Source organism: Curcuma longa, chromosome 7 (assembly GCF_044706935.1).
Source record: "Curcuma longa cultivar G26 ecotype Majalengka, Jawa Barat chromosome 7, ITB_CL_G26_1.1, whole genome shotgun sequence".
Lineage (NCBI taxonomy): Eukaryota > Viridiplantae > Streptophyta > Magnoliopsida > Zingiberales > Zingiberaceae > Curcuma > Curcuma longa.
The window spans coordinates 6,518,346-6,535,142 of record NC_133867.1 but is presented as its reverse complement, the minus strand read 5'-3'; the positions used below and the strand labels follow the sequence as shown (position 1 = coordinate 6,535,142).

At 37.7% G+C, this 16,797-nt stretch overlaps 2 protein-coding genes and 1 non-coding gene across 3 annotated transcripts; all 3 read right to left on the bottom strand.

Annotated features, from left to right (window-relative positions):
• Positions 1-2,578: 2,578 nt before the first annotated feature.
• On the bottom strand, positions 2,579-2,659 carry TRNAL-AAG (transfer RNA leucine (anticodon AAG)). The gene has a single exon. It is a non-coding gene; the product is annotated as a tRNA-Leu (tRNA).
• Positions 2,660-4,113: 1,454 nt separating this feature from the next.
• On the bottom strand, positions 4,114-5,793 carry LOC141832535 (glycosyl hydrolase 5 family protein-like). The gene is made up of 3 exons (XM_074720031.1): positions 5,455-5,793; positions 5,139-5,386; positions 4,114-5,065 (listed from the first exon to the last, which is right to left on the bottom strand). Exons 1-3 carry the CDS (start codon positions 5,626-5,628, stop codon positions 4,114-4,116), a joined length of 1,374 nt encoding a protein of 457 aa, XP_074576132.1. The 5' UTR covers positions 5,629-5,793.
• A 10,197-nt stretch (positions 5,794-15,990) lies between these two features.
• On the bottom strand, positions 15,991-16,797 carry LOC141832534 (uncharacterized). Its single transcript, XM_074720030.1, has one exon. It carries the CDS (start codon positions 16,795-16,797, stop codon positions 15,991-15,993), a length of 807 nt encoding a protein of 268 aa, XP_074576131.1.

The following is a 16,797-nucleotide window of genomic DNA, read 5'->3' as shown; positions in this document are numbered from 1 at the left end:
ACATGTATCATGCCAACAAACAGCGACTTCTATTCATTATCAAACTCCAACAAAACCCAACATAAATTTCATGGTATAGCATAAGCATGTACCCAGACCAGAATAAGCATAAACCCAACAAAACCCATCATCAAAAACAAGATTAAACTGGATGGAACTGATACCAGATAACCAAAATGTACAGTTGGGGAATGTTCAATACTCGTTGATGGAAATTTAAGCAGCTGAAAATGATATGAACTAATCTAACAGCAAAATAAAGAACAAGTTTAGAAAAAGGGATAGTTGATACAATCTATCAATACAACTTGTTTCGAGCCAGCTTCCAAATACATGAGAGGAACAGATTCAGGAAAAATAACTTCAGTCTTGTTTTTGGACAGATTGGAAATGGCCTCTCAAGTTTTATTTTTGCATTGTACGTCTCATGGATAATCTCCAAAGGTAATGGTAGCAATGGTGTTTCTCATGGTGTTGGAATATGGCACCGTCTCAGAATCGAGTCACTCTTTGCATAGAAAACATCACAGGGAGAGGCATCAACAACATTCCAAAGGTTTTTGTATTTGACAGTAAACAACATGTTGCTCCAGAAGTCAAGAAGATCTTCACCCTGAAAAGTCTTCTGCATCAAGACTAGAATGTTTGGCGCAAAAAGAATTTCAGTTCCCATAATTTTGTAGTACCAACTACCAAACAAAGAAAACCACTAAAAGTTACAGATATTATGCTGGAGTTTAACTCCATAATTATATTTATTACGGAAAGGTGTTGGAATTAATGCACTTCATTGAGAATCCAAAAAGAATGGCAATTCTCAAGAACATAAAGTTGGAATTAATGCACTCATTGAGAAAAAAAGAATGAAAATTCTCAGGGACATAAATGGCTATGTTATTTTCAAGATATAGCTATATTCAAGAAGATCAACACTAATAGCTTTTATGGTTCAATGAATGTAATGGAGTCATGAAAGTCTATATATATCTGAATTGTAACTCTCATTTCATATAGGGAAAAAAAAAATATAGAGCTCTGCTATAGCAACTCAATTCTCCACTAAAGTTTTCTTCTTCTATTCTCATTTCATATAGAAAAAAAAAGAATATCAGCTCTGCTATAGTAACTCAATTTTCCACTAAAGTTTTCTTCTTCTATTCTCTTCTTTTCATTGTTCTACAAAATATATTCTTTCCAACAAAAGGATATCAAAATTGATATTTTATATCTAAGAACTAAATTTTAATTAAATGTTCTCCATGGATTTTACAGAGACTACTAGCAAGAGTTGATCAAGTTCCACCTTTGTACAGTGAGCAAACTATTTCAAGAAAATTTGATTTAATTTTAATAAACAGCACTACAAAAAATTCAGCCAACTTTTCTACATCAAGAGGTTTCCAATCAGTGTTCGTTAGCCTAAAAAAATCCATTTTTTCATGTAGTGATTTGTGGAATCGTGTCGAGAAATCCTCCACTATTGCCCAAATTGTAAAATTACTCATACAAAAAGAACACCAATGAAGCATGAACGATCAAAAATTAAAGCAACAGAAAAAAAAATCCATTTTTTCATCTAGTGATATGTGGAACTCGTGTCAAGAAATCCTCCACTATTGCCCAAATTGAAAAATTACTCATACAAAAAGAACACCAATGAAGCATGAACGATCAAAAATTAAAGCAACAGAAAAAAAAAATCCATTTTTTCATCTAGTGATATGTGGAACTTATGTCGATTTATATATATATTTATTTATTTATGATTTACGGTTAAGTGATTTAAAATTTTTCCTTTAAAATTTAGGGATTGAATTATAGTATTAAACACAATAAAAATTTCAAAATGAAAAAAATTTAATTGCTCACGGGGTATGCCAGATAAGAAGTGCGAAATAACAATCCGGCACACCCTGTGAGCAACTAAATTTTTTCATTTTGAATTTTTTTTTACTTAATACTATAACTCAATCTCTAAATCCTAAAAGAAAATTCTTAAATAGTTTAATCATAAATAAAAAATAAATAAATAATTTAAAAATGGCATTGTATATTAGTTTCAGACGTCTGAAATATTCTATCGTGGACGGTCACGCAAATATATATATATATATATATATATATATATATATATTTCACTTGTGCATTGATCTGACTTGCTGAGAGCAGCAATGATAGTGGTTAAAAGTGGGTGTGCTTATCATTAGCCAAATCCAATTAGGTTTAAGTCATTTTAGCACAAGTACTTGCACATTAGTGAGTGGGCTGCTTCCTTTCCTTTTTGTAAAGCAACTTTTTTACTTAGAATCATTCTTCGATCGATAACTTAATTATACTATTTACGTCTTACTCCTTCCTTGTGCCACCTAACTTGACATGGCTCTTGTCATACTGATACATAGTTGAGTGCTGGCTAAGTGGCACTTAAAACGGCTTTGATCTTCTTTATTTTTTTCATAATTTAAAAAAAAAAAGTATTTCTAATTATTCATATAGTTAAATAAATATCATTTTTTAAAAAATATTAAAATAGTACTCTTTTCTTTAAATACTCTTTTCTTTAAATTAAAAAAAAACATGTTGAGAGTGGGATTTGAACCCACGCCCTTTCGGACCAGAACCTTAATCTGGCGCCTTAGACCAACTCGGCCATCTCAACACATTTTCTTAGTCAAATATTTCTTAAATAAAGGATCATCGTACAAATTTCCCCTGACAACAAACAGCAACTTCTATTCATTATCAAACTCCAACAAAACCCAACATAAATTTCATAGCATAGCATAAACATGTACCCAGACCAGAATAAGCATAAACCCAACAAAACTCATCATCAAAAAGAAGATTAAACTGGATAGAACTAATACCAGATAACCAAAATGTACAGTTGGGGAATGTTCAATACTCGTTGATGGAAATTTAAGCAGCTGAAAATGATATGAACTAATCTAACAGCAAAATAAAGAACAAGTTTAGAAAAAGGGAACTTGGTCTAAAATAGTGATCAATGAAGTAGAGGTTCCTCTGCACTTCGATAGTTGATACAATCCATCAATACAACTTGTTTCGAGCCAACTTCCAAATACATGAGAGGAACAGATTCAGGAAAAATAACTTCAGTCTTGTTTTTGGACAGATTGTAAATGGCCTCTCAAGTTTTATAAACTCTGACTAAATTTGATTTAATTTAATAAACAGCACTACAAAAAATTCAGCCAACTTTTCTACATCAAGAAGTTTCCAATCAGTGTTCTTTAGCCTAAAAAAATCCATCTTTTGATCTAGTGATATGTGGAATCGTGTCGAGAAATCCTCCACTATTGCCCAAATTGTAAAATTACTCGTACAAAAAGAACACCAATGAAGCATGAACGATCAAAAATTAAAGCAACAGAAAAAAAAATCCATTTTTTCATCTAGTGATATGTGGAACTCGTGTCGAGAAATCCTCCACTATTGCCCAAATTGTAAAATTACTCGTACAAAAAGAACACCAATGAAGCATGAACGATCAAAAATTAAAGCAACAGAAGGAAGGGAAGAGGGAAGAAGGCATAAGATAGGGACCTGCTTGTTGATTTCGACGCCGATGGCTCGTTTAGCGACGTTCCAGACCCTGCCTGTACGACCCCCTTATGGACGGCGCCGTTCAACTTGACGTCGACGTAGTCGCCGATCTTGTAGGTGCGGAGCTAGGTCGTCAGGGGGATGTGCCCCTTCTTTCGGAAGGGCCGGGAGAAGAGATCCCTAGTGCGAGATCGAAGCCCGTGACTCGCCGGCATCGCCTCTCACCGCTTTTCCTCTTCAATCTACCGCCGGGTGCCGACCCGAGCTCGAGAGGGGAACGAGACACGACTAGGTTTTACCAGCTACTAGCTATTTATAGAAAACCGTCGGAGTCGGTGCTTACGGCAGCAGGCGCCGCAACAAATCCGTCCAATTTGTTTTTCATTTTACCTCAAAAACATTATAAAATTGCATTGCACCTCACTTTTTTATAAAAAGAAAATAAATCACTTAAAAGTTAAGTGAAATAAGATTTAATAAATTCTGAGTGTCAAACTGTAAAAAAACATTTATAAATTTCTTTACTGAGAGTTGACCAGCTTAAGTCTACGTCAACTGATCGGTGTTGACCAGCTTAAACCATTGGCCCTGAGGGTCGCAGCTCGAGTCGGAGCTCAAGCACCGGCACGGGTTCGTGACGACGGTTCTCCCGTCGCCGGCGACTTCGAGGCACAGAGAAGTCCCGTCGTCCATCTGCGTCGACACGTGAAGTTGCGAGGCCGACAGCAGCGTCCACTTCGACGCCGTGTCGCATTCCTCCAGCCGCACCTCCATCCCCACGCCGCCGGCGGTCGCGCAGGAGAAAAACGAGCCGTTGTTGAACGACAATGTCTGGCGGACGTAGCTCCACTGGTCTGCGCAGCGGCCGCCGGAAAGCTCCAGGCGCTGGAAGGAATCATCGGTCGAGACGCAGAGGCCAGTCAGGGGATGCAGGATCGTGAGGCGGCCGGGAAGCTGCTTCCGGTTGGGACCTTGGAAAGGCTGCTGAATCGACCGGATGCGCGCCATTTGAGCATCGCTTTTGGAGCCGCTCCAGTCGAACGACAGCACGCCGTACATCTCGTCGTGGTCGACGACGCCTGATCGGAGATAGTAACTCCCCGTCAGCGCCCAGAGCGCCCAGTCCATGTCCTGGGCGGCGGCGTACGCCAGCGCGCAGCTGAAGTAGCGGTTGTCGTTCGTGTTCGTGCCGCGCAGGTCGAGCCCGAACTCGCTCAGGATCAAGGGGAAGTTCCGGTCGAGCAGGAACCCCGCCTGTCGGTTCACTCTGCCGACGATGCGGCCGCAGACGTCGTTGGCGTTGCCCTCGACCCACGCCTTGCCGTCGGTGAACCCGTACCAGTGCACCTCGAAGACGAGCTTGCTGGCGAAGGGGAAGCTGATGTTGACCTCCCGGTTTGCCACGAAGCTGAGGTCGCTGTCGAAGCTGAGCCCGGAGAGGATGACGAGCACGTCGCCGTTGGCGGCGTGCACCGCCTCTGCCCCCATTTGCATGTACCTGCAGGGCAAAAGGCGCGTCCATGAAACCGCCAGAGTTCTTCTCCCTTAACAACATCGAGCTAGAGACTCACGTGTACCAGTCGTCGACGTTTTGTCTCTGCCCTCTGAGCTCGTTCCTCAAGCTCATGCCGACCACATTCCTGTGCCCTTTGAACAGAGTCGCCATGTTTGTCAGGCCTTGAATCCACAAATCTGGATCAAAGAACTCGTCGCCGAAGAAGCCATTGCCGTCGCCTCGGCCGCAGCACCACCCCGGCGTGCTTATGTGGTTGTCCAAGATCACCATCACATCGTTGGCCCCTAAGTTTTCCACCACCGCCTGCAAATTTTCGCTCGAGAATCAGTAGATTTCATATATACGATCTAATAATCTCTTGTTGATTATACCTGGAATGCTTGGATGAGAGGAAGGTCCACCAGGGTCGGGTTATTGGCTTGGATTCCGGCGAGGGCGGGGCCGAGGCCGAGGCCGTCGAAGGACTGCCGGACGGTGAGGCTAGCGAGGGATGGGTCGGTGGCGAGGAACAGCGGCCAGGTCAGGCGGACGCAGTTGAAGCCCATGGACCGGATCAGCTTCGAGATCCTGTCCAGCGGGCTCTTCGACAGGCCCTCCGCCAGCACCGGCTCCAGGTGCGACGGCCAGTTGACGCACGCCAGCTTCACCCGCTTGCCTGTCTCGTCGTCCACGATCCACCGCGACGCCGTCCCCAGCGGCCCGGTGGCCGCCGCCGCATGGTCGGCGAAAAACAGACAGAGGAGCAGCGGCAGGAGGAGCGGCGCTGTGGAACGAGGCGACGGCCGTGTCATGGCGGCGCTGTAGAAGTGGAATGCGACAAAGAATATACCGGTCGTCGCTGTCAAATTTGGTGGTATATGAAGAGAAAGTCAATGGACTTATCGTTCCATATTTGGCAAGTTCTTACGTTAATGGCAACAACTTTACAGCTACCGGATGTGCTCTCGTGCTCACCACATTCCATTTTGGGTAAAATTTAAGAAGGTCCGGAATCCAGATGCACACTTTATTTCAAGTCAAGAATCATTTTTGCAAAAATAAAGATTCCATTTAATTTATATAATAAAAACAAAAAAATATACAAGTGAGTCTAAGAACACTCATGAAGGTTCTACAAAGAGTTAACTAACTATTGTACTAGTTTATCTTCGTAGATCCGAATATGTTCAGTCTATCTTTGCCGATCTCCAATCTATTTTCGCCTATCTGACACTTGAAAACGTGTGTTTAAAAGTTGACTTGTGTCCAAAGGTTGACTTTCAAATGTATATAAATTATGTTTTAAATTTATCTGATATATGAATTAGACAAAAAGATTATCTACGTTTCAAATTGATCGGATATCTAAACACCTCGTTGTTGGTTGCAAGAAATCATGTGGTGAAAAGGATGCAAATGATGGAATTTAACTTTACAAAAATAAAAGGAAATATTATTCTATCTAATTTTAGATGGATTAAAATCTAATCAAAAATATATAACATGAACAAAAGGAAAGTGTCTCGGTTTACTCGAGGTTTACAAATTTTTAAACAATTTAATGCAATACATTTATTAGTCTTAAATTTATTAAAGGAATATTCCTTCACTGAATAGTATATGTTATTTTTATAGTACAATAAAAAATAGTATGTGAATAACAATACATTTAATATTATATATAAATAGATATATCTTTTTCTATTTTTATTGATATTTCTTTAACTAGATATGTTAAGAGATTTATTTCTCACCTATACTTCTTGGATTGGATTGAATTTAATATATCAACAGAGAAGATATAGATATGATAAATTAATTAAAAGGATAAAAACATCCATATTTAAATTATTAGAGTTTTTTTTATAAGTTATTCAAGATAAAAAAACCCTGTATTCCTTTGTTGGCATTCGCATTGTCAATAAGTTCTAAGTTCTCTAAATGATGCAAGAGTTTGATTAAAATACTATCAATTAGCCAATGACGCCAAATAAGGCGTCCAACTCTCAACGATCATGCTAAACTGCTTTGTAAAGACCATTGTTATGAGTTGATATATCTGGATTAAGAAAGATAAGATTTGGTTTACATGGAGATAATACGTTGGATATGGTGGACTCTCGATTGACTCTAGGCTTGATAGACTTCATGCCCGACCGACAAACTCCACTCCTGACCGACTCCAACCTCGGCAGAGTTCATGCCCGACCGATAGACTTCACTATCGACAGACTCCTGATTTGACAGACTCTGGGCTTTATAGAGTGGGCTTGATAGAGTCCATGCCCAACCGAAAAACTCCATGCCCGACATGTTCCATGCCCGATTGGCCTTATGCCTTCTTGACTGCATGGTCTCCCCTACAAAAGCCAACTCCTCAATCGGCTCAGTCCCGCCGAGGTGACACTCCTGCTCAAATAGCTCTGTTTCATCAATACTGTATCCCTCACTCATCCAGCTTGACAACCGCATGCGCGACACATGGAATAGTAAAGTACTATATGGTAAATCACCTACCACATTTAATACAGCATGACCTTTTACCGTATTAAACGTGGGTGATAGACACTACAAAAATAATCACAAATAGCGATGGATTTAGCGATCGATTACAATTCGATCGCTAATTTAGCGATCGATTTTTAATTGCGATCGTTATTTAGTGACCGAATTATAATCAGTCGTTATTTAATGACGGAAGTTAAACATTGATCACTACTTAGCGATGAAAATCAAATATCGGTTGCTAAAATAACGACCGAATTTATATTGAGTCGCTAATTTTAGATTTGGACGGCACGCGGAGAATTTTAGTGAATCTTAGTGATTGAATCAAGATTCGGTCGCTAAAATAGTGATCGAAATCTGTTTCAGTCGTTAAATAGCGACTGAATTAAATTTCGGTCCATGCACACCTTCTCGTACATCGGTGTCACTGTCGACGCCGATCTCGCCACCGTCACTTTCTCCACGCACTTTCCCCACTTACTGCGTTTGTTACCAATCTAGATGATTAGTTATACATCATGCTTCAAATTCATCAGCTTTAGGATCGATCGGTGAGAACGTACCTAGTGAAGTACTCTTCGATATCTTCTTGGGTCAAAGGATATCCCCAGGAGAAGGTGATGAAGATAGATCGTTCGTCCTCCCGCGTCGTCGATAGCTCCGCGACGGCGTCCACATAGGGCCTCGCCAGCGCTGGCGGTAACAGAGAAGGTGACAGGTTCAGCCTGCAGGCTTCCGCCGCCGCCGCGTCATACGAGGTCAAGGTGGCCTGCAGGCCGTCGTCGAAGATTACTGGGCCGATGCATATGAGGTTGTAGACGAGGCCCAGAACGGTGGCGTAGCGGTGGTGATAAAAGAAGTGGACACTACAAAAATAATCACAAATAGCGACGGATTTAGCGACCGATTACAATTCGGTCGCTAATTTAGCGATCGATTTAGCGACGGAAGTTAAACATCGATCGTTAAATCCATCGCTATTTATGGTTATTTGTATAGTGCTTTTTTCAATATTATTGTTTTTTTATAACTAGTATTATTTATTTTCACACTTCATTTGCAATAATTATTGTACACTACAAAATCCTAAAACACAAATTGGTCTTGCCATATTTTAACATGAGCTTACCTTTTCCCCATTTATAATAGCTATGGATGTGAGTTCTTTTCAACTTGTTGATGGAGATGGTGAGTTTAATTATTCTGGAGCCACACGCTTTATGAATGCAACAAATATATATGGATAAATATGGGCTTAAATATTAAGTTATCTCTATATTGGGTAGAAATTAGTGGTAAGTATAAAATTTTCATAAGTTTAATTAGAGCCTTTTATAATTTGTTTTATGTTATTATTCCATTTTTCCTTTTTCATTTAGTCTATTTTATTTTATTTTATTAATTTGTACTTTCTTAACTTGGATAGGGAAGAGTACACTTTTAAATCATTTGTTTGGTGCCAATTTTAAGAATGATTTAGGAGAAAGATAATTAATTTTGTGAATATTGATTTTTAAAATTTTATTTATCTATGTTTTAACTTTAAGTGGATCTCATTTCTTTAGCTTGCTGGTTGACAAAGGCATTTGGTTGATAAAGTCCACCAACATGACAACCTTTACAGTGGTCATGGATTTGTAGAATATCATTGGAAAAGTGAGTGCATAAGTTAGTACATTCGTTTATATATGCATGATGAACTTATTAAGTTATTAGTTTTCAATTTATATTTTGATGCAATCTTGAATTGTTTCACTCCACCGATTGTTTTATTCACACTTAACGATGTGATAATCTAATAAAGCATTTTATATCCCTCATATAGTTGTCAATTTATCCTAAATTTAGCGACCGAAATATGGTTCGATCGATAAGGGTCGCTAAAACTTATGCAGATACCATCCAACTCTAAAATTAGCGACCCAAGATAAATTCGATCGCTAATTTAGCGATCGATTTTTAAGTTCCATCGCTAAATAGCAACCGTCGTTAATTTAGTGACTGATTATAATTCCGTCGTTAATTTAGCGACTGATTTTAATTCGTTCACTAAATTAGCGATCGATTATAATTCAGTGCTATTTAACAACGGAATCTAAAAATCAGTCACTAAATTAGTGATAGAATTAAAATCGATCGCTAAATCTGTCGCTATTTGTGTAGTACTTCTTTCAACATTATTATTTCTTTTTATAATAGTATTATTTATTTTCACACTTCATTTGCAAGAATTATTGTACATTACAAAAATCATAAAACAAAAATTAGTCTTGCCATATTTTAACATGAGCTTACCTTTTTCTTATTTATAATAGCTATGGATGTGAGTTCTTTTCAACTTGTTAATGGAGATTGTGAGTTTAATCATTCTGGAGCAACACGCTTTATGAATGCAACAAAGATGGATAAATATGAGCTTAAATATTTAGTTATCTCTATATTGGGCTAGAAATTAGTGGTAAGTATAAAATTTTCATAAATTTGATTAGAGCATTTTATAATTTTTTTATCTTATTATTCCATTTTTCCTTTTTCATTTAGTCAATGTTCTTTTCTTTTTCTTGATTTGTACTTTCTTAACTTGGATAGGGAAGAGTACACTTTTAAATCCTTTGTTTGACGTCAATTTTAAGAATGATTTAGGATGAAGATAATTAATTTTGTGAATATTGATTTTTTAAATTTTATTTATCTATGTTTTAACTTTTTATACTAAGTGGATCTCCTTTCTTTAGCTCATTGGCTGACAAAGGCATTTGGTTGACAAAGTTCACCAGCATGACAACTTTTACAGTGGTCATGGATTTGCAGAGTATTATTGGAAAAGTGAGTGCATAAGTTAATACATTCGTTTATATATGTATGATGAACTTATTAAGTTATTAGTTTCCAATTTGTATTTTGATGCAATTCTGAATTGTTTCACTCCACCGATTGTTTCATTCACACTAAACGATGTGATAATCTAATGAAGCATTTTATGTCCCTCATATTATTGTCAATTTATCATAAATTTAGTGATCGAAATATGGTTCGGTCGCTAAGGGTCGCTAAAACTCATGCAGATACCATCCAACTCTAAAATTAGCGACCCAAGATAAATTCGGTTGCTAATTTAGTAATCAATTTTTAAGTTCCGTCATTTAATAGCAACCGATTATAATTCTATTGTTAATTTAGTGATTGATTTTAATTCGGTCACTAATTTAGTGATCGATTATAATTCGGTGCTATTTAACGATGGAATTTAAAAATCGATCGCTAAATTAGCGATGGAATTAAAATCGATCGCTAAATCTGCCACTATTTGTTGTTATTTTTGTAATGCTTATTTCAACATTATTGTTTTTTTATAACTAGTATTATTTATTTTCACACTTCATTTGCAATAATTATTGTACACTACAAAATCCTAAAACACAAATTGGTCTTGCCATATTTTAACATGAGCTTACCTTTTTCCCATTTATAATAGCTATGGATGTGAGTTCTTTTCAACTTGTTGATGGAGATGGTGAGTTTAATCATTCTGGAGTCACACGCTTTATGAATGGAACAAAGATGAATAAATATGAGCTTAAATATTCAGTTATCTCTATATTGGATATAGAAATTAGTGGTAAGTATAAAATTTTCATAAATTTAATTAGAGCATTTTATAATTTTTTAATCTTATTATTCCATTTTTCCTTTTTCATTTAGTCAATGTTCTTTCCTTTTTCTTGATTTGTACTTTCTTAACTTGGATAGGGAAGAATACACTTTAAATCATTTATTTGGCATCAAATTTAAGAATGATTTAGGAGGAAGATAATTAATTTTGTGAATATTGATTTTTTAAAATTTATTTATCTATGTTTTAACTTTTTATGTTAATTGGATCGACTTTCTTTAGATCGTTGGCTGGCAAAGGCATTTGGTTGGCAAAGTCCACCAGCATGACAACTTTTATAGTGGTCATAGATTTGCAGAGTATCATTGGAAAAGTGAGTGCATAATTTAGTACATTCGTTTATATATGCATGATGAACTTATTAAGTTATTAGTTTTCAATTTGTATTTTGATGCAATTCTGAATTGTTTCACTCCACCGATTGTTTCATTCACCCTTAACGATGTGATAATCTAATGAAGCATTTTATGTCCCTCATATTATTGTCAATTTATCCTAAATTTAGTGATCAAAATATGGTTCGGTCGCTAAGGGTCGCTAAAACTCATGCAGATACCATCCAACTCTAAAATTAGCGACCCAAGATAAATTCGATCGCTAATTTAGCGATCGATTTTTAAATTTCATCGCTAAATAGCAACCGATTATAATTCCATCGTTAATTTAGCGACTGATTTTAATTCGTTCACTAAATTAGCGATCGATTATAATTCGGTGCTATTTAACGACGGAATCTAAAAATCGATCACTAAATTAGCGATGAAATTAAAATCGATCGTTAAATTCGTCGCTATTTATGGTTATTTGTGTAGTGCTTCTTTCAACATTATTGTTTCTTTTTATAACTAGTATTATTTATTTTGACACTTCATTTGCAAGAATTATTATACATTACAAAATCCTAAAATAGAAATTAGTCTTGCCATATTTTAACATGAGCTTACCTTTTTCTCATTTATAATATCTATGGATGTGAGTTCTTTTCAACTTGTTGATGGAGATGGTGAGTTTAGTCATTCTAGAGCTACACGCTTTATGAATGCAACAAAGATGGATAAATATGGGCTTAAATATTCAGTTATCTCTATATTGGGTCTAGAAATTAGTGGTAAGTATAAAATTTTTATAAATTTAATTAGAGCCTTTTATAATTTTTTTATCTTATTATTCCATTTTTTTCCTTTTCATTTAGTCAATTTTCTTTTTTGTTTCTTGATTTGTACCTTCTTAACTTGGATAGGGAAGAGGACACTTTTAAATCATTTGTTTGGCGTCAATTTTAAGATTGATTTAGGAGGAAGTTAATTAATTTTTTAAAATTTATTTATCTATGTTTTAACTTGTTATGCTAAGTGGATCTCCTTTCTTTAGCTCGCTGGCTGACAAAGGCATTTGGTTGGCAAAGTCCACCAGCATGGCAACCTTTACAGTGGTCATGGATTTGCAGAGTATCATTGGAAAAGTGAGTGCATAACTTAGTACATTCGTTTATATATGCATGATGAACTTATTAAGTTATTAGTTTTCAATTTGTATTTTGATGCAATTCTGAATTGTTTCACTCCACCGATTATTTCATTCACCCTTAACGATGTGATAATCTAATGAATCATTTTATGTCCCTCATGTTGTTGTCAATTTATCCTAAATTTAGTGACCGAAATATGGTTCGGTCGCTAAAACTCATGCAGATACCATCCAATTTTAAAATTAGCAATCCAAGATAAATTCGGTCGCTAATTTAGCGATCGATTTTTAAGTTCCAACACTAAATAGCGACCGATTATAATTCCATCGCTAATTTAGCGACTGATTTTAATTCAGTCGCTAATTTAGCGATCGATTATAATTCGGTGCTATTTAACGATGGAATCTAAAAATCAGTCGCTAAATTAACGATGGAATTAAAATCGGTCGCTAAATCTGTCACTATTTGTGGTTATTTGTGTAGTGCTTCTTTCAACATTATTGTTTTTTTTATAACTAGTATTATTTTTTTTCACACTTCATTTGCAAGAATTATTGTACATTACAAAATCCTAAAACACAAATTGGTCTTGCCATATTTTAACATGAGCTTATCTTTTTCCCAATTATAATAGCTATGGATGTGAGTTGTTTTCCACTTATTGATGGAGATGGTGAGTTTAATCATTCAGGAGCCACACGCTTTATGAATGCAACAAAGATGAATAAATATGAGCTTAAATATTCAGTTATCTCTATATTGGGTCTAGAAATTAGTGGTAAGTATAAAATTTTCATAAATTTAATTAGATCCTTTTATATTTTTTTTATCTTATTATTCCATTTTTCCATTTTCATTTAGTCAATTTTCTTTTCTTTTTCTTGATTTGTACTTTCTTAACTTGGATGGTGAAGAATACACTTTTAAATTATTTATTTGACGCCAATTTTAAGAATGATTTAGGAGGGAGGTAATTAATTTTGCAAATATTGATTTTTTTTTAAAATTTTATTTATCTATGTTTTAACTTTTTATGCTAAGTGGATCTCATTTCTTTAGCTCGCTGACTGACAAAGGCATTTGGTTGGCAAAGTCCACCAGTATGGCAACCTTAACAGTGGTCATGGATTTACAGAGTATCATTGGAAAAGTGAGTGCATAAGTTAATACATTCGTTTATATATGCATGATGAACTTATTAAGTTATTAGTTTTCAATTTGTATTTTGATGCAATCCTGAATTGTTTCACTCCACCGATTGTTTCATTCAACCTTAACGATGTGATAATCTAATGAAGCATTTTATGTCCCTCATATTGTTGTCAATTTATCATCACTAAAACTCATGGAGATACCATCCAATTGTAAAATTAGCGACCCAAGATAAATTCGGTCGCTAATTTAGCAATCGATTTTTAAGTTCCAACACTAAATAGCGACCGATTATAATTCCATCGCTAATTTAGCGATTGATTTTAATTCAGTCGCTAATTTAGCGATCGATTATAATTCGATGCTATTTAACGATGGAATCTAAAAATCAGTCGCTAAATTAACGATGAAATTAAAATCGATCGCTAAATCTGTCACTATTTATGGTTATTTGTGTAGTGCTTCTTTCAACATTATTATTTCTTTTTATAACTAGTATTATTTATTTTCAGACTTCATTATCTTACTTCCCCAAGATGGTCGCACGAGAAGGCCAGGCAGGGGAAAGCGTTGGAGGTGCTCGACGAAAGGCTCAATAGAGAGGGGGCGTCGCCGCCGGAGGCGGAGCTGCGTACGCTGGTCCACGTCGCACTGTGGTGCATCCGGGACAAGGCGAAGGAGCGGCCGAGCATGGCGCGGGTGGTGGACATGCTCGAGGGGCGTATCGACGTCGACGAGCCACCGCCGCAAAGCGAGATGCTGATCTACAACATCTTGGTGCACAGAGCGCTCGACGAGGAGGCTACCGATGACAGACGCGCCGCCGTCGCCGCCGCGGGACTGCTGGATTTGGGGCCGTCGTTGTCTATGTTAAGCAAATCTTATTTTGTCCCGGCTTGACAGGTTTAAGAATAACAAAAATGAATCTGTCAATCATATCCAATCTAATTGGATTCAGATCGGATTTGAATTAAAAATTTTGAATTGAATTAAATTTAGATCGATTGAGTTCGATTGATCGAATTGATTCAGATTTAAAATTTAAAAAAAATTAGGATTAGTTTAAATTTTATTTTTTAAAATTAAGATATTTTAAGTAATCTTAGTACGTTAATAATAAAATATTGAAACTTATTTTAAAAAGTAATTAAAAATTTTGTTCTAAATTATTCAGATTTTTTTGAGTTGGTCAGCGTTCGTCAAATTATATATATATTTGATATTCTGCGCGATCTACACTGCGCGATTCTATGTGCGTCACAGCCGATCCATCGCCATTGTTGTTGCCCTCGCCGCTCCGTCCGACCACCGTCGATCGCAGCCTGGGCCCGATCGACGTGCCGCTTGCCGGCACATCGGCCGGCATTAGATTCCGCCGGGATTGTGGTCAGAATCCGACGCAATTTGATCGGAATGCGGCCGATAATGGCACGCCGGTCCTTCCTCGGTCGGTCTCGGACCGCGATTTGGTCAAAATCTGATCGCGATTTGGTTGGAAACCGACGCGCGCCACTACCAGCTGTGTTATGGCCAAATTGCGCCGGATTTTGGCCATAATCCAATGTGGCCGATGCGTCGGCGAGCGGCGCATCGATTGTGCCCGAGCCGACGGCCGATGGTGGGCGGACGGTGCGGCGAGGGTGGCGCCGGGAGTCGAGCGGATGGTCAGATTTGCTATGTGATTGCTTAATGGACAATAGATCGCATTTCGCACACGGACGCGCACGAGAGAGTCACGCAAAATATCAAATTTATTTATATATATATTATATTTTTAAAATTTATACAATCAAGTTATCAAAAAAAAATATAATAATAGAATTCGACATCCCAATAACTCCGCGTACCCAAATTTATCTCACAGTAACGCTATCATGCCCTAGGAGTAAGTGCCCAAGGGAATTCATCTCGATCTAACAACTACGTCGACTTCAACAACACTAATTTTTTAAATAAAATATCCTTTGATATAAAAAAAAAATTAGTCAGACAGACATTGTAAAGAACTCTTTGAAATCCAATTCTAAATTTTAAAGAACAGGACTACTACTAACTTATTCAAACTTGTGTAAATTAATGTAAGACAACACATGCATTTTCGGAAGCAAATTAAAAGGACTAATATTATTATTCATGCACATGACTGAACAAAATATCCATCTCACGATCGAATTCTGTGATCATTCTGAAGAATTCTGTGATCAAGGTCACAGTTTCACCCAAAAGAATCACCCCACTCGTCCTGGATGACTGCCTGTCCCTGAGAGAGGTTCTCGATCTGGAAGAGCGCGAGGGCGGCTGCAGGGTTGACGCTTGCAAGCTATCGGCCTCGCCGGTGACTGCAGGTGAATGAAAGTAGTACTGTACGCTGAACATGTCTCCGAGATCTCGCTGTCGCTCCATACTCCTCCAAACTTCCTGACGTACAGGATCTGCCTCAGATGGTCGCGCAGATGGATGCTCTCTCCTTGCATGCTCCCTTAACTCCCCGTAAACTCCAGTAAACGAACATGATTCCAGAGAACAGCTACGAGACTTGGCATTCATGTACTTGCGAGCGGGCTCTATCACCGTCCAGCCAGTGACGCGCCCACGGCACAAGGGGCACGACATGTCGGGCGGCGGTTGCAGGTTGTCATCCTCCTCCGGCGACTGGTTAGAGAACGACGACTTTCGGTACTGATCCAGACAGTTGGAATGGCGGTAGCTGGTGTCGCATATGAATGTGTGGCAACCCTTATCGCGCGAGGAACATTGAAGAAGAACGGCATTGTGAGGATGCTCCATGCAGATAGGGCAACGAACATCGCCCCATTTCTTATCATCATCCGAATCAGGTGCGCTACGCGAGGAGGAAGTAGACGGGATTAATGGCGAAGCGCGACATCGGTAATGATCCATCGAACGAGACCTCCTCCTCCTCTCCTTCGGCAT

Coding starts and splice junctions, on each gene's coding strand:
- LOC141832535 (XM_074720031.1), bottom strand. CDS start 5,628: ATGGGCTTCAACTGCGTCCGCCTGACCTGGCCGCTGTTCCTCGCCACC. Junction 5,387..5,454: donor CTCTCATCCAAGCATTCCAG/GTATAATCAACA, acceptor GAAAATTTGCAG/GCGGTGGTGGAAAACTTAGG. Junction 5,066..5,138: donor AACGTCGACGACTGGTACAC/GTGAGTCTCTAG, acceptor TTTGCCCTGCAG/GTACATGCAAATGGGGGCAG.
- LOC141832534 (XM_074720030.1), bottom strand. CDS start 16,797: ATGCCGAAGGAGAGGAGGAGGAGGTCTCGTTCGATGGATCATTACCGA.